Raw genomic sequence first — 23358 nt, 5'->3', positions numbered from 1 at the left:
GCTGTCCAGGGGCGAAAATTGATTATATAGCAAGCGTAACTGCAGTTTTTGTGCAGTTTTATGTAACAAAATTTATTAGCATCATGCAAGTGAAAGTAACGCGAGTTATCTTAACTTTAAGTTCTTTGAGCCAGTTTCGGTTTCTGGAGGGTCGTCCGCGTTGGCGCGACCGTCGCTCCTTTTTTTCTACCTCTGTAGCATAGCAACAAGTGCACTTTGGACGCACTGGCAAGCGATGACTGTCTCTATGTTCACCAAAACAGTCCGGTAAATATTCACATTCTTTTTCCTGTTCGGCAGTGACGAGTCCCCTCATTACTCCTGCCAGTGCAAAAAGATATGGGGCGGCTGCGCTGCATGCAAGCGAGAGCTCTGAGTCACTCTTTTTTATTCTTGAACCGAGCTCTTGATAACCTTGATGCCAAGGTTCCTCCCACGCTACCACCCCGCCGTTCGGATATGTGTGATTTCGTTGCTACTGTGGTGTCACTTTCTTGGGCCAAATCTGCCGCCTGTGATTCACATTTCGAAACTAGATCTTTAACGGCTGGACGTAGCCCCGCTGGCTGACCGGTGTTCCCAGCTGATGCGGCAATCAATATCGCCGGGTGGCGTGCATGGCCTAGAAACCTTGACACACATTTGTGGCCTAGCTTTGAATGGCGCGAGATCTTGGCTGCCCAGTGCAGGCGCGTGCACACTTCAGCGCAATTGGGTTTCGTTTCCGTTTCGGTTCCGTCCGAGTCTCAAAAATGACTCGCGTGTGTTGTGCAACCAAATGCGCCGTAAAGCAAAATTCCGCGGCGGCAAAAGCATGTGAACGTTGTCGCCTCTGGACCGCCCGGACTTCATACATAACGCCTTGCGCGCTAATTGCTAATAAACTTGTCTCTAAGCGTAGTTTCTGTCTTATATAACATGGTTCTGTGTACAGTTTGTGATCGCTTGACGCAGGAAAACTAAAGGCGGGTTGTGCATTTTCGGCTTGTACGTTTTGTACCGCTGTGCAGCCTTGCGCCGTCTCCTACGGCGACCCCGGAAGTGGCATCGCAGAGCGAACAATTCACTTTCGCTGCCTCCGTTGGCTCCGTGGAGCGTTTTTGTAACAGTTTTCCGAAGTCTCGGCTATTGAAAATCGCTTCTGATTCTTGAGATAGCAACAAGTTTCGTGCACAAAGTCAGTGGAAACGTCACCTAAGAAAGAAATGAATACATTACAAAAAAAAAAAAAAAGTTGCCTGCTCAATTCTTGCGATCCCAGCCAACAATGTTATCATTGTGATTGCACAAAGTCTTATTTGGTGGCCAAAGGGCACGAAGACAGTTGAGAGATGTGTTTTCTGCTTGTATATTGTAAAGCACGCTTCGCGTGTTTTAATTAGATGGGTTAGTTTTGCGGCTAGTTAAGTTTGCTGCAGTTAAGTGCGACAGTTTCTAATGAGAGACTGCCCCAGCGCACTCATTTAGGATCAGATACATTTAATAAAATTTATTTTAAAATTGCAGATGTTCGTAAAAGGCTACTTACTGTTGATAAAGCTGCGCACTTATTCTTATGTGCAATAAATCGCACCGGAGACAGTGTGCAACAGTATTTAATACCGTTTCCACACAGGTCACTTTCGATCGCGATTGGCTCCCTTCCTCAATCTGCGCAAGTGAACCAATCGCAGTGGAGAAATTCGATCCCGATCAGGCTCGATCGTGATCGAAAGTGTCCTGTGCAACACCGGTGAAGCTAGACAAATATTAATGCCCGATATGACACCTTTACTTGCTTGACTGTAAATTTGCCATATGCCAGTAGTGATCTGCTTGCTACCAACATATGGTTGCCAGTGGCGTAGCCAGAAATTTCGTTCGGGGGGGGCTCAATTTGCAGCTCGGCCTCCTCCTTATAGAGGTTGTCCAGGGATAAAATACATTAAGCATTATTAATAAGTGCGTTTCCATTGCCAAAGACGCTGCAAACGAAATCTTGAACACTACGCACTGCCAAGACAAGTAAAATGTGTATTTGTTCATATGATAATATACATGTATGTCTGAAAAATTGTGCCGGAAATAACTGATATCAATGCTTCCATGTTTTCTGTATATTTAATACGTAAAGCAAATACCACACGAACTTTAGAACTATATCAGTTTCAAACCGGCAAAGCAGTGCATGCCGCTGATGTGAAAAATATAAAGGCCATGAAATGAACAAGTTGAGGACAAATATTTTTATCAAACTTTATAAGCCTCCCTGCCTTTCTCTCAGTTGCATCTCTCTCTCTCTCTCTGTCATTCAAGAAGCTTGTTTACATTTTTGTACATATGCAACGACCAGGGAAAAATCTCAATGATGCTTTCCTTTGTTCCAATGTGTTGTGCAGAAGCAGCTGTCACTGGTCGTGTATTGTGAGTAATTGCACCAAAATTATAGTCTCAACAGAGAGAATATATAGAAAGCAGAAGTTCTGCAAAATGTATGAGGGCGAGCGAAATGAAAGTGAGCCAATGCGAATATATAACAAACAGGGTACCTAATTTAAAGTAGCCTCCATAAGCATTTAGACATTTTTCCCCTGACTAACTGGTTGCGTGATTCTAATAAAACTCTTTGGGTTGTTGCTTCAAAATGTCTCTGACTATTTCACGTCATTGTCCAACACGAATATGGTTCCCTTGAGCTGTTTTTTTTTAATGCTCCAAAATGTGGAAGTTGCAATCTGACAGGTCTGGGCTGTATGGCGGATGTTGCAGCGTTTCCCTCTTGAACTTTGCCAGTTTTGTATTAACCACACCAGCGACGTGGGGACGGGCATTGTCGCGGAGCAAAATGACTCCACTCCTCAATTTTCCACGGTGTTAGTTCTTGATTGCAACACGCAGCAGATGCAATGTTTCACAACATCGGAAACGATTGATAGTCTCTCCAGGCTTAGCAAATTCGATGAATAATGGCCCCTGACGATCGAAAAAAGAGGTCAACAACATCGTTCCGGCAGAAATGACGGCCTTTGATTCCTTAGGGGTAGTGAATTCAAATGTTTCCACAGTAAGCTTTGCCGTCGTGTTTCAGGCTCGTAGTAGTGGCACCATGATTTGTCCCCGCTCACAATTGCAGACGAAAGGTCGTCACCCTCATCATGATACCGGATTAGATGAGTCAAGGCAGCACCGAACTTATCCATCTTCTGGCGGTGGTTCAAAATCTTGGACATCCATAGCGCACACAAGAGCCGATAACCGAGATGTTCATGAATTATGGTGGGACCTGAACCGTGACTGATGTTCACACGCCCTGCCAATTCTTCGATGCTTATCATCCGTTCTTTTCTATTCAGCCTTTGCAATTGTGTTGGGGGTGATTGCACGGTGGCTATGGCCCGGTCTTGGATCGTCCTCGCAACTTTCCCATCCTTCTTTGAACCGTTTGCTCCAACAGTTTACAGTGGCCAATGAAATGCAATGTTCAACGTACACGGCAGCCATACGGCAACTAATTTCTTTTTGGGAAAGATCTTCATCTGTCAGAAACTTCACGACACCCCACCGTTCAACTTTGGAATGTCCATTACGTGACGCAACCATGTTCAACCTAGTGTATGAGAGCATTAAAGAACCTTGATACTCACACCTGCGTGTCACTTTTGTAGATGAGAGATGCCTCTGTGCCTCGCACATGCATCGCAGGTAATGAACAGAGTCATTATCGCGCAGGGTAAGTTGACTCACTCCTTTTGACTCGCCTTCATACATTAGAAATACGAAGATACATTGGAATACACAAATGTGAAGATACACCTTGATAAATGACAAAAATGTATACCTGGAAACAAAGTTCACTGCACATATACACAAAACCTCGCAATAAGATATTTAAGTATACGTATAACTATCCAATAAATCAACGTATCTAAGCAAAAGTCACTCTATATGATGCGTCAACCAATGCAAATAAGCATGTTGCGCAACCACAGATTCACAGATCACCGCCCCCTCCTCCCTGCAATCCCCCGATGTATTGCGCGTGTCCTCCCATATTTTCTCCCTTGTGCACACTAGACTGAGCAGCCATCGTCGGCTCACCTATGCCGCCGCCCTCTCCCCCCCCATTTCGCTTTCACTCGCACATGCAACATGCCAAGCGCGGTCACGATGTTATCGCCTTTGGACTTCATAGAGAACATGAGTTCGACGGCGATGGCAGGAATGCGCCTGGAGTTTGCATATAACTGCTATCTCAATAATATAATAATGAAGCATCCCGTGGCCCTTTATCCTTCACAAAAGAAGTAACGAAATCGAACTTTCACCATGCGGCAATTCGCTGCTCCTCAACAATGTCTTTTTTCCTTTGTGGGGTGCAGGTACCGAAATGAAAAAAAAAGAAGGCGCGAAGGAAAGCATGTTGGCCACAATCGAATGCCCACTTTGGGCACCCCATGTGGGTACCGAATGATTATTAAAGAAAACGTGAGACGCTTGACCCACAGAGAACCATACGCATACTCCTCGGCATCCTATACCGGCGAGACAGGACTTTCCAGACAGATTGCGTTCAAGCGAACACGTTGCAATCCGTCGAGTCTCCACTGTGATGGTGGCAAGGGACCATTGTTTCTTTTACTCATCTGCTACCCAGAAAGCGTCCATAACTTTGCCAGGCAAAAAGCCACTCGGTCAGACAAACGAATACACACCGAAGTGCGCCGCGCAGTTATCGGGACAACATGAGAAAAACGCATGCGCTCTCGCTGGCTCTGGCAGCCCGCGCGTAATGAGAACAAGAAAAGTGAAGAGGTTAAATGTGTACTCGCGAATAAAAGTCAAAGTCGAAAAATGAATAAGAACGTAGTTACCTTCGCTGGGTTTAGTTCTTGACATGGATGCTTTGGCGCAGGTGAAAAACATGTTGATATTCTTTTCTGTGACATAATGGCACAAATGAACCCCCACAATGCTTTGACTCATTGGACCTCGCTGCGTACTTAGCAAACTTGTCTGATAGTGCGTTGATTTTCTCTGTCTCACTGTACGGTCCGACGTACGACTTTAGAAAACTTAATGCACCTTTGGCCTGAAATGTTTATAGCAACATCAAACCCACAAAGTTCCGGAATTTAAAATCTAAAGCACGACTTTGGAACTGCCAATGCACCTTTCGCATCAAAAGTTTATGAGAACTTTATACCCACAAAGTTTCAGAATTGAAATCCAAGCGCTCCCTAGATTCTGCGGCCTCCGCGAGATGCAGCGACAAGCCCGCTAGCCATCAAATTGCCTTTGAAACTGTGCTCGGATGGAGTTCTTTGGGGGGGTGTTACAATGTGACTCCCGGTGCACTGACGTTGCCACGAACTCCAGCCCAATTTCATAATGTTCGCGCTGAAATGTCTTTTCGAGACTGAAGAAGACACTCTAGACAAAATCGAGCATGATTTCCGGCGCCGGGGGTTGCTTTAGTCGGCGGCGCATGACAGCACGAAAAAATTTGGGGGAGGGGGGGGGCTGAAGCCCCATACGCCTCCCCCCCTCCAGCTACGCCCCTGATGGTTGCATGCGATTAGCAATTTCTTTTTAAAACTGCAGTCTTCCATTTGCTGACTTACTAGCAAGCTAGCACTTTTTGCATCAACATTTAATGTGTGCAAGTGTCTTGCTTTATGTCTCTTGTGTACACTATTCTATCATGCTTCTTTAAGTATGTGAATAAGCTTACTTTTCTTGGATTCTGCTCTTGTTCCCGAGACACGTTCTTCCTGCATAATGTTAAGTTGCTGTTTACAGAATACTGCATTATTATTTTTACATGTACAGGCTGGAGCAGGCGGTGAAGCTTATAAACCAGCTGGATGACACCAAGTTCAGTGCACTGCTCGCAAGAATTTTACAGAAGCTGCCGTGCAAGGTAAGCTTGCACGTCTTTGCATGGCCAGGGCACCTCACATCCCTAGTGCTCACATGAAATTTTGCAATCAGGCTTGCCCATGAATCTAAACCATCTACTAGTAGATTTCCTGTACAAAGGTGGCTGAGATCATGCTTCAAGTGCTTTCAGAGCTGTGCATTGTTACCAAGGAGTGAGAAATAAATAAATGCAGCAACAGCCCGCTTTTTGCTTTACCTTTTTCTTCACCTTTATTCTTTTCCCATTCTTCTTCTTGCTACTTGTTTCACCAATCTTCATGTCTAATTTCCTAAGAATAATGCTCTATAGCGAGGTGAGAGGCAACAGGCATGTTGACACTGCATTCTCATGGATACCTTCTGCTGCCGCCCCTATTTTCTGAAAAGCTAATGCAGAAATGCAGAATATTAGCATAGTGTGCAGACCTTACGCACAAAGGACACAATCAGTTGTCACTGGTTATAAGTTGCTGAATTCTATGCTGTATAAGATATGAATTCAGCCTCACTGAATGTTGTCAGTACAGCACCTCATGCCTGCTACTACTGCTGGTGGAGATAAAATGATCTAGTATGTCCAGCTGGGAATAAGTATTAAAGTAGTGGTCAGCAAAGCGATAAACAAGGCCATTTGGTTCATGTTGCCATTATATTTTGCCTCCTGGCACTGTTTCCTTGAGTACTTGTCCTAGTTTTTCTGCATCCTTGTCTTCTTTTCTAGACTTCACTGTGCATAAATAGTTAGTAAAATGCTGAACTAATGGTAATTGAACACATATACTCTGTTGATAATGGTCATTCATTATTGCTGAAACGGCAGCACTTCTTGTCTCTTCCTCGTTATTCTTAAAAACAGAAGCCTTGTGACAAGATATGTCTCGAGTACATTTGTGAAAGTTTATTGCACCTCCTTGTCGCCATCTTACAACGGACTCTTGTACTACTCGGGCATTTGCTACTTGCAGCATGAGGTTGGTTGTTGTGATTGGTTGGAATGATATGTCTTCAAAGGCTATTTGCAGGTCTTTACAGTAGGTTCATTCTGCATGGTTAAAAGTGAACAAATCAGTTGCATTGGCCTTTGGAAGCTTGCATGCATATCCTGTTGTGCTGTTTAGCATGACTGTGATATGCCTTGCACGTCTGCAGGCACTGTCTCCAAGCTGTCAACCTTGATGTCTCACATTTTGGGTGCGAATAATAACTTATCATGTAGCAAAAATAGAATTATGCAGAATTAGCACAGTGGCTAGTACCTTCACACATGGGACTGCCTTACATGCTGACTTGCTGTAGCTCTGGCACCAACTTGCGACTGCTGCACATAACTTCTGCTCACAGACGTGATTTCACTCTTTGAATACTGTTGCTAAAGTGCAACACTTTTGATGTATAGTGCTTTCTGACTGTTCGTAAGCTGTTCAAGGTGGAATTATTCTTGTTTTTCAAACAACAAATGTAAACTGCATCCGTACACTGAATAATTCCGTGGAATACTGCTAGGTAAATACTAGCAATTTTCTTGTGCCTTCATATATAACTCGGAAAAAGCATTCTTTTGGATCTATTTATTTGTAGTGTATACTTTAGGAGCACCTTGCATTGTGATAACCGCTACTGCTAGTGGTCTCGAGTTCATGGACAATGTCACAAACCACAAGCAATCTTGAAAGTTGCCAATAATGAGAGAGAACACATTGTGAGAGGGCCCGCCTGAATGCATTTGTTCCAGGATGAACGCAGCTTCACGGAAGAGGAAGAACAGAAGTTGCAGCGGGCTTTCAATTGTGATGCACAGGAGGTTACCCTTCTTCTGGAGTCCCTCTCCTTCATCTTGGAACAAGTAAGTGATGCCTTACTTTTCACTTAACATTGATTGCTTCAGGTCACATCACTTTAAAAGGAAGCTTTAAATCAGAAGCTCCTGTCTAAATACTTCGTAACAAAGAAATCATGTTACTAGTCATCCACTGGACCGAATTTGATTAGGTCTGTTGCATTAAAAAAAAAATAAAGCTAAAGCCTACCTACGATGGGAAGCAGAATTTTTTTCTTATTTAGGCCATTAAATTTTGAAAGAAATTCTCAAGATCATAATATCACAGAAGACTCAAGTACCGGCTTACAAGTCTGCAACTCAACAATACTGTAATTCTGTAAACTGCACATACACCCAAAGTGGACGAAATTGATGTATTCTACATCACTGTAATATATTACTGATTTGTAAGTAGGACTTTTGCAGAACTCTTGTAAACATTGTAACGATTTCACATAAGCTGTAAGCTCTTATACCACATTTGTCCGCTTCAGACACACTAACAAATGTACTTTATAGAACTGCAGTATCTGTTTTTGGCACTGAATGATTGATTTGGAAACACTTTGTTTTGATTATTTTTTTTCGATTGTCAATTTTAGGTAAATCTTGTAAAATACATAAGGCCATACATAAAATTCTGCATCCTACAGTTGGTAGAATTCAGGCTTTTCTCCTAAATGCAACAAATTTAATTCAGTTCAGTTCAGTGGTTGTCTATCCAGGGGCCCTATAACGTAAAACTATTCCAATCAGTTTTTATTCCAATCTCCTGACGCCAAGTTTATGTAACCACCGACGACACAAGCATCGGGCGGTAACCCACAGCGTTGTTTGAAAAGCCCAATTAAATGAGGTCCTCATTTATAGGAGGACACTTATTTTGCTTTCAAAGCGAATAGCATTATATACATTGAGCAGTTTTTCTTATCTAATTGGCTGACATGAGGCGAGGAGCACGCTCAAGTAGAGGGGGTTTCAACGGGGTCAAGCCAGGACAGTGAAAGCAAATAACCGGTTGAAAAGGGTGGTGCCAGCGTCTGCGACTGATACATTTTCCCTTGCTTAGCTTGCAGTAGCTGGTTGAAAATTGCAGCAGCATGCAACGGAAGGTTAAAAATGCTGCTAAAATGGATCCTCAGCAAAGTAGAGTTGGCAGAGCGATGTTGTATATGTGTCGAAAGGGCTCGATAATGTTATACTGCCGCGGAAAAATGTTTATGTCCCCCGGCAGCTCTGACTTGCCAGTGCCAGATCGATCAGCGGGTAGCCATCTTGTGTTCCTTTTGGAATGGGGCACTGCCCTGCCATTGAGAAAAAAATTAAGTTTTGTTTGGCATATTAATGTACATGTCACTTTGACGCAGTGAGTTTTTGCAGTTTTATGACGTCGTGTGAAAGACAGGCGAAGTGAGCACAACCCAAAAATGCTTGACCGCTATAGGGCGAATGGCAAAAAAGGTGTCAAATCAGAAATAATTATGTTTCTTTCGTTTGGTACAGTCACACATAATCAGTGTGCACATATCATATCAAATGGGGTGTTTTCGCCGTTTTCGTTAGGTCGTGTGACAGGCAGGTGAAGCGAGCGTGGTCCAAATTTTTTTTGCCAATTGTGGAGGGCTGATTCCAGAATTGGAATAGAAAAGTTTGGAATAGCTTTACATTATAGTGTCCCAGTACATTTCTATGTTTCAAATCTATTTGAATGGGGAATTCAGAATCGAAGTTGTTCTCGAGTGAAAGCTTCCTTTTAAGATGAGTTGAGGTGACTGTTGTAGTGATTACATTGATTGTGCCACTAGGCTGTTCTGCCGAGTAGGCATGCCTTTGAAAGCCTATCTTACAGTATCGCAGCTTATGCTCTTTGGTGGTTTTTGTGGCTGTATATGCCCGCAGGTGGCTTATGCCATATCTCTATAAAGTATGCGCATGCATGCATGCATGCACCTTCAAGGCCAAACATGTTGATTTACTGGGAGAACACTATTTTCAAGGAAAGCACTAGCACAAAGGTGAAAAAATTTTAAATAGTCTCTAGACATTAAAATTCAGTCATATCATTGCAATCCAGATGGTCTGTCTCCTTCCGATACCAACTGTCCAACGAAATGTTGCTAGCTCCAGTGATCTGGGGCCAAAGACATGTCACTCAACAAATTATAGGGTCACATTACGCAAATACTGACTTGAAGGTGTCACACCTTGTTCTTCGAGAATCTGTTTAATGTGCTAAAAAAATGTTTTAGGACTGCTACAGAATGTCCTGCAAATAATTGGATGTCCTGCAGACGAAGTGTTTTCACTGAGACATGGTGGCCTACAAACCGCATCCTGCAACATAGAAGTATTTCATAAACTGCCACTACTGCAAACTCCATAAACGACTTTGCACGCTTCTTATCGCAGCATTCCGTTTTTCTTTTTTTAGTCAAGTAAGCAACAGAGCCACACATTTACCAATGCTCACCGTTCCAGCTGGCTCACCTTCTGCTTCTGGCGGGGGGGGGTCTCTCCGCGCCTGGCATTTCTCCTACTTGTCAGAAGATGTGCATGCATGATTTCCCGCTCGATTGGCTGCTGATTGTTAGCACCCCTATTTCTTTTAATTTTTTAATTAATTTTTAATTTAATACTTAGGAGACAATGCTATGGAAGCTACACTAATAATGTGGTCATTGAAGTCTCATTCCACTCATATTGCAGCACAGTTGTTTTGATCTGTGTTGCTCCTTGTGAGATGACTACTACATATATTATAACTATAGTTTGTAGGCGTAAAGTTACATCGAATGACATGTTATTTGTGTACCATTGTACTTTCTAGGATGAAGTATGTTTTGGTTGTAAATGCGAGCAGTGCATTGTGGCTGTCGTTCGCAAGGGATGTGTCACTCGATTCATTTTATAGCAAATATGTTCAAGTCTGCAACGCGTTTCATGTAATAAATATGTCACATTCCATTACATTGAAGTATGAGACATTGTTGTATCAAATTACATGATGCATACTCATATTTTTATTTTATATGTGACACACTATATATTCTATTTTCATCATGAAGGCAAATGTTGAGAGAAGTCTCTCTAAGCATTCATTTTACCTGCTATGTGTGAAGCTGAGTATAGTCGGGGATACTTTGTGAGGCTTCTAAGAAGAAAAAAAATTATCTGGCAGGGGCACATTATAAAGCTTTTGCTTAAGTGTACTTTTTTTTTTCTCAGCATTAAGTTGCAGTTAAAGAAGCTATTTGCAGTTAAGTAGTCGAAAGCTATTGCTGATTTCATAGGGGCAAGCAGGCTTGACCTTTTAGGAGAGAGTTCAGGCACCTGTCAAAATTAAGTTTGTGTGTTGCAGACATGTCTTCCTTTCTTGAAGTTGACAGAGCAGGAAAGTAAAGACACGAAATAATGTCTGATAACTGAAAATAATGCATTTCCATTCTTTAGGAACCTTTTTGGCTTGTGTTAAATTGTTTTAAGCTAAATCTGCTTTCTGTCACTGTGTTGTTGTTGTTGATTAAGGCCTGCAGTGAAAAGGTTGAACACACATTCCTTACTTGGATTTGGGCCTTTCAGTAAGGTATGATTTAACTGCCTACCTTGCATTCGTGTCGGTAGCTTTGATTCCTCATTTAATGTGGCTTAAAAAGACACTAAGAAGAAACATTAGATCAATTTAGAATGATAATTTTTTTATAACTATACTTTTGTTAATTTCGCAGTGAGAGGTTCATTCCTGAAAAAGAAACTCAAGGACAGAATTCAATTTCTTCAGTCTCATGCCTTAGCCCCAGCACTGTTACATCAGTGTGACATTATGTATTTCAAAGACCTTTCTTGTAGTATTTGAACCCTTGTGGCTCAGTAAATGTTTTCAAAACTTGCCAAGTTCAGTTTCTGGCTATCTTGGAATACAATGTAGGCCATATTTATTGATAAATAAATTTAGCTAGGCCCACACAGATGCTGTAAAAATTTGTGGCGTTACAGCAAGCTGATGCGGGAACCTGTCTTTCGTTTTTGCACATTTTCTGACTTACCAAGCCTTCCCACAGCAAGATATATATATATATATATATATATATATATATATATATATATATATATATATATATATATATATATATATATATATATATATATATATATTGTGGTGTCTCTCACACCCGTACCCTTGGGACAAAGGAACGACAACACAGTAGTGCAAACAATCACAAGGGCATTTATTGCACCTTTCATAGATCAGCGCCTGCTAGCCGAGTTGCTATCCACAAAACATGCCGATGGGCGCGCGACAAATCTAGAAGTCCGACTCACCCCGACCTGGTAGCGAGCGAATATGTTCGCCCCATGCTGGATCCCCAACGCCTGGTCATTCGCGTGTACGGTCACGCGGACGGTGTCCAAGGCGGCCACGCGAGACGGTCTCGCAGAAGCATGGGTCGGCGCACGCGCAGCACGGCATGTCCGTCCCGCTTGCCTCCCGAACCCTAAGAAGCGCAAGCGCCTTCCTTTCGGCGCCCAAGTAACCTCGCCTGTCGGCGGCGTTAGCAGCGCAACACTCGCGCCATCTCTCGCACTGCGCCCCAACCACATCGACCGCCGCGAGCGTCACGCAAGCCACGCGGCGAAGCCGGATTACAGGAGACGCGCCATGCGGGAAAAACATCAGGGGAGGCGCGAGGGTCGCGCATCCCCACAATATATATATATATATATATATATATATATATATATATATATATATATATATATATATATATATATATATATATATATATATATATATATATATATATATATATATCTTTTCTTTTATTGCTGCGGAAGAGCAATTTACTAGTAAAGCTTGAGACATTTTTCTGTTTAAATGATCCTTTAAAGTACTCAAGCACCTTTCTTGAACTTAGCTTGTCATATTGTGGCTTCTATTTTTTAAAATTTCATGGTTTGGTGTTTGCTTTCCACCTTCTGTGTAGGCTGCATTCCACTTGGCCAAGCCACAGGTACTGCGAACCCAGCTGACTGACCTGGGCATGGATGAAAACAAGGTGCATTGCATAAAAATTCATTGTACTATCTGCTGCAGCATGACCACAGCATGTAGAATGTCATTCTTCTGTTCGTATACTTTCCAGAAATGTGCTGCAATGCTAACAAGGTCTTACACCAGAGTGACCTTTGAGTCGCAGTGCTGCAGTGATAAACCAATATAGTCATCATTCATACAATCTCACCGTTTTTGTTCCACATCAGGTTCAGTGCATGGTGCAGTCGTGGACAAGCCATGCCAAGCAGCTTGTTGAGCAGCTGAAGCAGCGCTCCCTCGCTCCCAGACAGGTCAGTGCATTGTTGAATGCTGTTAACTTCATAGCTGAGCAGTTCTTGTATCATCACTGAGCAGGCTGTTCTTCATATCCAGAAACTTGCCTAGGACCAAAGTTCTTCCTTGACTCCACGTAGTGTGTAACAGCTTTGCATCCTGACTGAAGCTAACAGTGTATTTCATATCTCGGTAACCCTCCTCGGGGATTTACGCTACGAGGAGTTATTTCTGGGCCATCTCCATTTGCATCTCCAGAGCAGTTGCTGAATTATGCAAGTTTAGCACAGCAACCTCCCTGTTATTTTACTAAAGGAGTGTTATACTACCGTCCACTTGGCATAATGTAGGAAAAGCCTAGAGTTACAGGTACGTTTTTGAGTAAGGGCATTGTTGTCAAAGAGCGTTAATATTTACAAAGCTGAACATAGGGAAAGAAGAGCAAATTCAATGTTTTACATCTGCCCACAAGCTTTTCGATTGTGAATACTTACAAAAACTTCAAACGTCCTGCAGCCTATTGAGTGGCATGTTCCGTTCTGAGGTGTATGTCCTACGCAGTGCACCTCTTTAGATCCATGCTGATTGCTTGACCAGGAGAGCTTCTGTGGGCAGGTCTAAGCTGTTTAAGTACATCTTTGCTCGTTCAGAACTTCGTAGACATTTTCTTAAGTTCTGAGGCCAACTTTTCTTTTTGTGATCATGTTCCTCGTATCCATAATGATGCACTTAAGCGAGTTCTCTTAACTCCTTAATTAACATATATGGACAGTTGAGAGCAACAGTGTGGGGACCAGAGGTGCCACTAATGACTTTTTTTTCGCAGTCTGGGCATAAAGGTGCCTGTTTTACTGTCGTCATGCATTAAAGGGAAGCTGAAACGGTTTTCGAATTTCATAAATTGCTGGGATTGGGAAGAACAGACCTATTAATTTATGGTTCTGAAATCTTTTTCTTCGTTTTGTTAATATAAGGGGCGGAAATTGCTTTCTAAATCCCCCCGTGGACACGCCTCCGTCGCTTCCCGGAGTGCCGGGTGAGGAGGCAGCCAGAGGAGAGAACCAGCGAGAGTGACATCATTCCCGGGGAGCGTGCCGGCGGACCGGCTTGCTGGCATGTGCTGGCGTGTTTCTTTCCGTCCTGCGCTTTACTAGATGACGCTACGAGATATGTGCTGCCACTGATGTTTGCTTTCTTTTGCGATTTGCGGGAACTGTGCTTCCTTTCTGTACTGCGTGAGTGCCTACAGCCAAGGGCGCCCAACATGCCCTCGTTCTGTGCAGCATTCGTCTGTGCGAACACAGGCGGGCGAGACGTTGTGGTGTTTCACGTGTTCCCAAAGGACAAGAAGCTTGCAGTGCAGTGGGTCCGCACGGTGAGGAGAGAGAATTTCGTGCCGACGAAATCAACTGTGCTGTGCTCGAACCACTTCCGCGACAGTGACTATCATCGGAGCTTGACAACGATACGGGCAATCGGTATTCCAATTCCGGTGTTCCGGTGTCCACATTGATGCACTCGAGAAATGCAAACATTTGCAGCCATGCACGTCTGTTAACATAGCTTTAGTGTCGCCGGATAGTCTTACGACCAATGCGTAAACGTGTTGCAGCTAGCGTTGCTAGGCTTGCCTAGCGACATTCGACGTACAGTTGCAGTTACCGTAAGGTTACCGTGTTTACCACAGAGCGGTGGTAAAACTTCCCAATATCTGTATGTCAGCACTAGCATGCAGCATGCATACCGATTCTTGATCGAGCCACAATCGCAAAGTCATCGAACCATAGTCTGAATATTGCACATATAATCCCCCTGGCCATCTCGATCTGGATGTGTATGACAAGCAACTTCCATGACTGCACCTCGCAGCACTGTATGTGCGCGCTTTGAAATGCGGTACTTATGTTCGTGATCGTGTATCAACACGCAAAAAACCACCGAACTTTAGACAAGCAGTGGCAAGGTGCTTGACATCGCGGAATAGCACCCGTGTTTACAATATAATGAGAAGTTGGTGCTTCGGCATTCTTCCAGCAGCAAGTTCCCAGTGACACTTTAGCGTGTTTTTTCTCCTGTCATTGCAATGTGCAGCTACATGAAAAAAAACATACGTACCAGCTAATATTTCCAATGTGGACAAGGTGCACACATCATTCTCGTTGTTGGCGCACTCAACATCGTCATTTCCGCCATCGTTTTCTGTATCGGCTGTCGGTTCAAACATGTAAGGCGAAAATACAAGCTGTCCGAGACATCGAGGATGTTCCATAATGCTTACAACTCATCTGTGAAGCCAGACCAGAACAGCGTGCTACGCTCTGAAACGGCGGCGCCGACCGGTGATCCCTGTGAGTGACGTCACAGCGGTCCCAACCAATCACGGGCAACAGCGGTGTTCGCGCGATGCCCTGAGGCACTGGTGCGCATTTTCTTGCAAAAAACAGCTGCTTGCGTTTGTTTCCGCCCTTTTTAAACTAGATATTCATGTTCAATGGCCTAAAAACTGTGGAATGCTGCAGGGAACTCATTTTTTTCGAAAAGTGTTTCAGCTTCCCTTTAAGACAACATCACATTACACGGCTATGCTAGAAGAAATGAAAATTCTTTGCTGATACTGTGGTTTCTAAACTTTTGCTCTGTACTGTACTTGCACATACCAATTGCTATGCATGTCAAAATGAGTATGTTGGTGGCTCACACATGTATGTGATCACACGTACACGCATAATTGTGCAGCTTCAAAATGTGGACTGGGAGGTGCAAGTCCGGACAGCTCAGCAGTCTGCGGCACAATCCAAGAGGCTTCAGGCTCTGGTGGATCTTGTCGTCTCCACAGGAGCTGCACATGATCATCTGCTGTTGCAGTTTTCACATGGACAGCTCTTCAACCTCTACACGCAGGTGCATCTCTCTCACTGCCTAGTGTTGCTGGATTTAACTGAGTAGCAATGCATGTTTTTGAAGTTGTCCAAACTCTGCCATACATAATCTTTCACATACTAAAAAGATTACACTTGCCAAGTGTAAAGGTTAAAAAACATAAGGTATCTTAATTTGACAGCACTCACCTTTTTATTTTCCATGTTTTTATATACATCGAACTTACTTTCTTTCCCATTCAAGTTCTTAATATCTGCTTTAAACTGTATTGCGAAAGTACCGTATCATGTGGATTATAACTTGTTCCTCTGTATAAATTGCCCTCCCACTTATCGCAAGCTTCGAAAAAAAAAAAAGAAATTGGTATATAAGTGGTGCCGGTGTATAAGACGCACCATTTTTAACTCAGTTGGCATAATGAAACAATGCACGCATGTGCACTCATCACAAAATGCAGAACTTACCGATTTCAGGGCACTCGATTATTGTAAAAATTTTTTAGTTGTAGATTCTAGCAGAAACAAATCATCAGTCAAACTTCTCTTAGGCGCATAAACTAACATCTATTGCACTTCACTCAAAGCCTTTGAAGGCCTCGTCCTCTGACACACTGTCAAAAACTTAAACCACTTATGCTGGCAGCATCGATGGGTAACCGTCGTCAACCTTTGATTAACTTTTTACACAACGTTGTAGACATGTTACCGGCATTGCCTCTGTGGCGTGGCACGTTCGTGACTAATACACGAACGATCACATGTCCAAATGAGCCTGAACTGGCATACAAAAAGTGAAATGGCGACCAGAAGCTGGAAGCACTGTGACTACTTGCCCGAACAAGTGGTGATGCTGATAACCAACTGGTACTTTTTGGAAAGGTTATATGCCTCGGACGCCACAATGTAGCAATAAATTGGGGTACCCTTTAGTTATTTATTGCGTCAGTTCTGTGGCTTTAACCTTTTCTTTAAGAAAAACTGAGCTATAATAGCAAATTATCGTGTGGTCTCTGATCATGGAAGCACCAATACCATGGAGACCAACCATGCTGGCAACCTTCACTGCTGCCGTCATGCTGCCTACACAGCGAGCCGTAGGAGCTAACATCTGTACCAATGGTCGCTGCAGTGTTAATATGAGATTAAATTTCTTTGAGAATGCTGGTTCGCATGGTTTTATGAATATATAGGTCACACCGTTGTATAAGAAGCAAGAGTTAACATATTGGAAAGTACCTCTACTTTTAGACCAGAAAATACTGAACACACACACACACACACACACACACACACACACACACACACACACACACACACACACACACACACACACACACACACACACACACACACACACACACGCACGCACGCACGCACGCGCACACACACACACACACACACACACGATAAGTAAATAAGCCTTCCAAAAAGTTCTTCGTCTGTTTCCTGAGTATGTTACGTCGGGTCCTGTGTGCGGAACTTCGAAAAAAAAAACCATATATATATATATATATTTAATACTGCTACGGAACAGTATTTGCGATGACGAAGAGGCGAGCAGTATGAAGATGACGACGACCATTAGAGGCTAGCGCGCGCTGTTGCCTCGTGGCTAAGTCCGCCGTATTTCCTTGTAAATATACTTGTATATAGCTTTTCGGCTGGGTCTTCCTACGTGACATATCTGGTGGAGGTGGACGTTCCCTGTACCTCGTCACAGAGCTTCGGAGTGGACGGTACGTCGAGCCTTCCTTCATGGCTCCCGGCGACGATAACTCGACTCCGCTGGCTCCGACACCTTCTGCCACTTCGATGACCTACATCCCGCTCCCTGTGATCTTGGCGTATTCTCGGGCAAAGATATGGAAGACGTCGAGGACTGGATCAGCCTGTACGAACACGTCAGCCGCAATAACCGGTGGGACCCTACTATCATGCTCACCAACGTAGTCTTTTACCTCAGTGGCACACCTTGAGTTTGGTTTCGGATGCACGAAGATGAGCTCACCAGTGGGGATTCACTTAAGCAAAAGCTCCAAGACTTGTTCGGTAACCCCCATGGTCACCAACTTGCCGCGTAAAAGGCGCTTTCCGGCCGTTTGCAGACGTCAGCAGAGCCCTACATCACGTACACTCAGGATGTCTTGGCTCTGGGTCGCGAAGTTGATGTACACATGACTGAGTCGGACAAGGTTTCCAACATCCTCAAAGGCATTGCCAATGACGCCTTCAACTTGCTCGTTTTCAACAACGTGGCCACAGTGGATGCAGTTATAAAAGAGTGCCGCCGCCTGGAACTCGCTAAAAGCCGACGTATTGACCAGCAGTTTGCCTGTCTGCCCAACACCCTAGCGACAGCTTCCTGTGCCAATGCTCCTTGTCCCAACAACACTGGCGATGTTACCAGGATCGTCCGGTGTGAGATCGAGGCCGCCTATCCGGCTGCCTTTGACTCCAGCCCCTCCAACGCACCTGCAGTCACGGTTTCCCTGATCCAGGCAGTTGTCTGCCAGGAGTTCGCAAACATGGGTCTTCACGCCATCTGCTGAGCCCATCGCCCTGATACCCACCCAGCCTCTTCGATTCCGCCCCGTCCCGCATCTTATTACCCACCATGTTTCCGCAACCCATCTGAATGGCTCACTGCTGCCCATTTGCTTTCACTGCCATCGAATCGGGCACATTGCTCGGCACTGTCGCAGTCGCTGGAGTTCCCTGACCCGGTCTACTTATACTGCCTACTCTCACCCCCCAGGTGGCCCTTCTTGTACCCATGCCGCACGCTCCGATAACGCCGCCACTGATTCTCCTGTGCCAAACCGCCCCTATTCTCGTTCGCCTTCGCCCCAACGACGACAATCTCGCTGTCTCCAGCCCCGTCGCTCCTATTCACCGACTCGCTTTGGACGCTGCTCCCAGCCAGAAAACTAGACGATGCAGCACCTCCAGGTGACGCTGCATTGCTCCCATCGCCGCCAAATCCTCTACTGACGTTGCCCACTTATCTGAACCTTCTTGACATGCAAGTCGACGGTGTTTCTGTGTCTGCTCTTATAGACACTGGGGCGCATCTGTCGGTAATGAGCGCTGACCTTCGTAACTGGCTGAAGAAAATAATCACGCCTGCCATGATGCCTGTTGTCCGTGTCGCCGATGGCGGAACAGCCCCCGTTATTGGTATGTGTGCCGCCCGTGTCTCCTTCTCCGATTGCTCCACTATCGTGCTATTCACAGTCATCGCCCACTGTCTCCACGACATCATCCTCGGCTTAGACTTCCTCTTCGCACATTCTGCTGTCATCGATTGTTCCGCCAGTACTCTCCGCCTTGACCTGCCTGTTCTGGATCCCGCAGAACCACACCCCAGTCGCCTCAGTTCCGTCGACTTTGTTCGCTTGCCACCTTCGGCACTGACTTATGTTGACTTAGTGTCATCCCCACCAGTTCCCGACGGTCACTACATCGCGGCTCGTATGCAAGACGTCCTCCTTACAAATGGGATCACATTACCTCATTCAGTTTTATCTATTATGGCGAATTGCGTCTGCCTGCCAAAGGTCAATTTTGGCTTGATGACACAAGTGCTGTCATGCGGGATGTCTCTGACCCAGCTTTGCTCATTTGAGGATCACTCAGTAGCATCTACTGCAGTAGATGACAATTCAGCCAATTCCCCTCTACTATCACAGTCGGCAACTTGTACTATCGCCGAATTACAGAAAATGATTGCGCCCGACATGCCGTCCAGGCATGCTCGTGAGCTCTACCACGTTCTGTTTTCCTACCACGATATTTTTACTTTAACGATCGTCCTTTGGCTCAAACTACAGCTGTTAAACATCGCATTAATACCAGCGATGCCTCTCCTATTCATCGCCGCCCGTATCAAGTGTCACCGGCTGAGCGTCAAGTTATTCTCGCCGAAGTTCACAAAATGCTTGCCAAGAACATTATTGAACCGTCATGTAGTCCATGGGTGTCACCTGTTGTACTGGTAAAAAAGAAGGATGGCTCATGGTGCTTTTGCGTGGATTATTGGCACCTTAGCAGGGTTACCAAAAAGGATGTGTATCCCCTACCTAGGATTGATAATGCCCATGACTGCCTCCACGGTGCTCGCTATTTCTCCTCTATTGACCTTCGCTCTGGCTACTGGCAGATTGCCGTGGAAGTTCTCCACCGCGAGAAGACTGCTTTTGTAACACCCGACGGCCTTTATGAATTCAAAATGATGCCGTTCGGTCTATGTAATGCTCCTGCCACTTTTGAATGCGTGATGGACTCCCTTCTTCACGGTTTCAAATGGTCCACGTGCCTTTGCTATTTGAACGACGTTATGGTATTCTCCCCAACGATCGCTACCCACCTCGAGCGCCTCTCAGCAGCCCTGGTCGTTTTTCATCGAGCCGATCTACAATTCAATGCATCGAAGTGCAAATTCGGCCTTCGCCAGGTTACCGTCCTTGGACATCTCGTTGACGCGAACGGAGTGCAACCGGACCCAGGCAAGATCCATGCTGTTACGCACTTCCCTGTTCCGAAGTGTGTCAAGGATGTGCGCAGCTTCATCGGCCTTTGTTCGTACTTCCGCCGTTTCGTGAAAAATTTCGCGGCCATAGCACGACCACTAACCGAGCTTTTCGATAAAGACGCCCCTTTCCAGTGGGGCGATAACGAGGCCTCTGCATTCTCACATCTAATCGACCTTCTCACAACGCCTCCCATTCTGGCCCATTTCGATCCTTCTGCACCTATCGATGTCCGTACTGATGCCAGCGGTCACGGAATTGGTGCAGTACTGGCACAATGCCAGTGCGGCAACGACCGTGTTATCCCTTACGCTAGCAGGCTCCTGTCACCCTCGGAGCGCAACTATTCCTTCACTGAGCGTGAGTGTGTGGCCCTAGTTTGGGCAGTTGCAAAGTTCCGCCCATACATATATGGCCGACCCTTTTCCGTTGTCACAGACCATCACGCGCTTTGCTGGTTATGCTCATACAGGAGGACTTGGTCGCTGGGCCTTACGCCTCTAAGAATGTTCGTATTCTGTCGCCTACAAATCTGGCCGACTACACAAGGACACTGACTGCCTGTCTCGCTACCCAGTAGACGAGCCTGATGATGCTGACTGTGGTACCGCCAATGGCATTTTCTCTGTTTCTGCCTTCACTAACATCGCCGATGAGCAGTACCGAGACCTATTGCTGCGAGCACTCATCGAGCATCTGCGCTTTACACCTACCGACGCATTCGTTCGCCGATATATCCTCCAGGGCGGCATTCTGTACTGAAGGAACTTCCTCCCTGACGGATCTGATCTTCTTGTCGTGCCAAAACATCTACGACAGGCTGTGCTCTATAAGATGCATGACGCACCCACTGCAGGACATCTTGGGGTAAGCCGCACATACAGTCGCGTCCTCCGCCGCTTCTATTGGCCTGGTCTCGCTCTGTCCGACGCTAAGTTCCTGCCTGTGATCCCTGCCTGCGTCGGAAAACACCTCAGGTGCTTCCTGCCGGTCATTTCCAGCCGATCACCGTCCCTGTGGAACCGTTATTTTGTGTTGGATTAGACCTCCTCGGTCCCTTTCCCACGTCATCCTCTGGGAACAAATGGGTAGCTGTCGCAACTGATTACGCCACCCGATACGCTATCACGCGGGCTCTCCTTATCAGTTGTGCCACTGACGTCGCGGACTTTCTCTTGCATGACATTATCTTCCTTCATGGCGCCCCGCAACAGCTGCTTACTGACCGTGGTCGTAACTTCCTCTTGAAAGTTATCGCCGGCATTGTGCGTTCCTGCTCCATTCAACACAAGCTGACTACCTCATACCATCCTCAAACCAATGGCCTGACAGAGCGGTTAAACCATACTCATACCGATATGCTGTCCAAGTACGTTTCCAAGGACCACCACGATTGGGACATTGCCCTTCCTTACGTCACATTTACCCATAATTCTTCCCAGCACGACACCGCCGGATTTTCTCCATTTTATGTACTATACGGTCGCGAACCAACCTTGCCCCTTGACACGGCGCTTCCTCCTGCTGCCATCTCAACAAGCGAGTATGTGCGCGATGCCATCGCCCTCGCCGACCATGCACACCAGCTTGCCCGTACTCGACTGACTGTCTCGCAAACCACTCAGCAATGTCAGTACAATGCCTGCCACCGTGACGTACAGTTTTCGCCTGGTGCGCTTGTGCTCCTGTGGTTGCCCTCTCGTTAGTCGGACATTCAGAGAAGCTCGTTTCATGATACACAGGGCCCTATTGCATGCTGCGCCAAGTGACCTCTGTAACATACGAAATTGCTCCTGTGAGTTGAACCTCATCCTCTACTCTGGCATCTAGTGATGTTGTGCACATCAGTAGGCTCAAGGCCTACTACACTGCTTCTGAGTCCGGCCTTTATTCGCTCCGGGATGGCGCTTTTGCCACCAAGGGTAGTGCTACGGAACAGTATTTGTGATGACGAAGAGGCGAGCAGTGTGAAGACGACGACGACGATTAGAGGCTTGCGCGCGCTGTTGCCTCTTGGCCAAGTGTGGCGTATTTCCTTGTAAATATACTTGTATATAGCTTTTCGTCTGCGTCTTCCTACGTAACAATACACACACACACACACACACACACACATACATGTGTGTGTGTGTGTATAAAGTCCCACAGATGATCATAATTAAGACATCAACAGCAGTCTGCGCCCGGGTGCAGTCACTTGCCTACCTGCTACGGTGACTTTGGCTGACCTGTTCTGCCACTGAGTGCTGACTTGCTAGCTTGATTCCTCGTAGCAGCGGTCTTATTTTGTTGTGGTTGTCTTGACCAGACATTTGCGCACCAAATTTTAGGGGCACATTAAAATAGCACTGGCATGATATTTCCTTTACTTGTCATATGTGTGTGCAAGTGTGTGTGTGTTTGTTAAAAAAAGGTCCGAGCCCTTGAATCCTTAGCAAAAATACTGGCTTGCGTTAGAGCACCCTAAATACCTACATTATTCACTATAACACTTGTTTCTATGAACCAGTTTTGGTAGCCAGGTGTGTGTAATGACATCATGATAGATTGACTCGCTCAGTTGCTACAATTGCTGCAGCTGCCACTTAAGAATGCAGCTAAAAAAATGTGTCAGTGTTCTTTTTTTTTAAGTTATTATTATTATATAGCAACGTCATCATTCCTAGCCTTATCGCTACATGACATCATCAAATATTGCTGTGCGTGCGCATCTAGAGTCCCAACTTTAGTATCGAATTATGATAGATTATAGGTGTTTCTCAACTTCCATACTTGCTATGTGTCAACCTTTAATGTATGAGAAGCATGCGGTCAAGAGTTATCTGGTGCCCTCCACTATGATTTCCCTTATAGTCTCTGTGTTGCTTCGTTTTGTGTAAGGGACACTAGACTGGTAAAATACACTTT

The 23358-nt window shown here is 45.2% G+C and overlaps 1 protein-coding gene across 1 annotated transcript in view; it reads left to right on the top strand.

Annotated features, from left to right (window-relative positions):
- The first annotated feature begins 145 nt into the window (after positions 1 to 145).
- LOC142572478 (COMM domain-containing protein 10-like) overlaps positions 146 to 23358 on the top strand; it is a 30217-nt gene continuing 7004 nt past the window's right edge. Inside the window, exons 1-6 of the mRNA XM_075681629.1 lie at positions 146 to 267; positions 5809 to 5899; positions 7631 to 7741; positions 12700 to 12771; positions 12977 to 13060; positions 15780 to 15944. Coding sequence (XP_075537744.1) covers positions 236 to 267; positions 5809 to 5899; positions 7631 to 7741; positions 12700 to 12771; positions 12977 to 13060; positions 15780 to 15944 — 555 coding nt within the window. The 5' untranslated portion in view covers positions 146 to 235. The remainder of the gene's footprint in view (positions 268 to 5808; positions 5900 to 7630; positions 7742 to 12699; positions 12772 to 12976; positions 13061 to 15779; positions 15945 to 23358) is intronic.

The sequence above is a fragment of the Dermacentor variabilis genome, chromosome 2, assembly GCF_050947875.1.
Source record: "Dermacentor variabilis isolate Ectoservices chromosome 2, ASM5094787v1, whole genome shotgun sequence".
NCBI classification, from domain to species: Eukaryota; Metazoa; Arthropoda; class Arachnida; order Ixodida; family Ixodidae; genus Dermacentor; species Dermacentor variabilis.
Note: the sequence above shows the minus strand (reverse complement) of the source record. Positions and strands in the feature narration are given on the sequence as shown.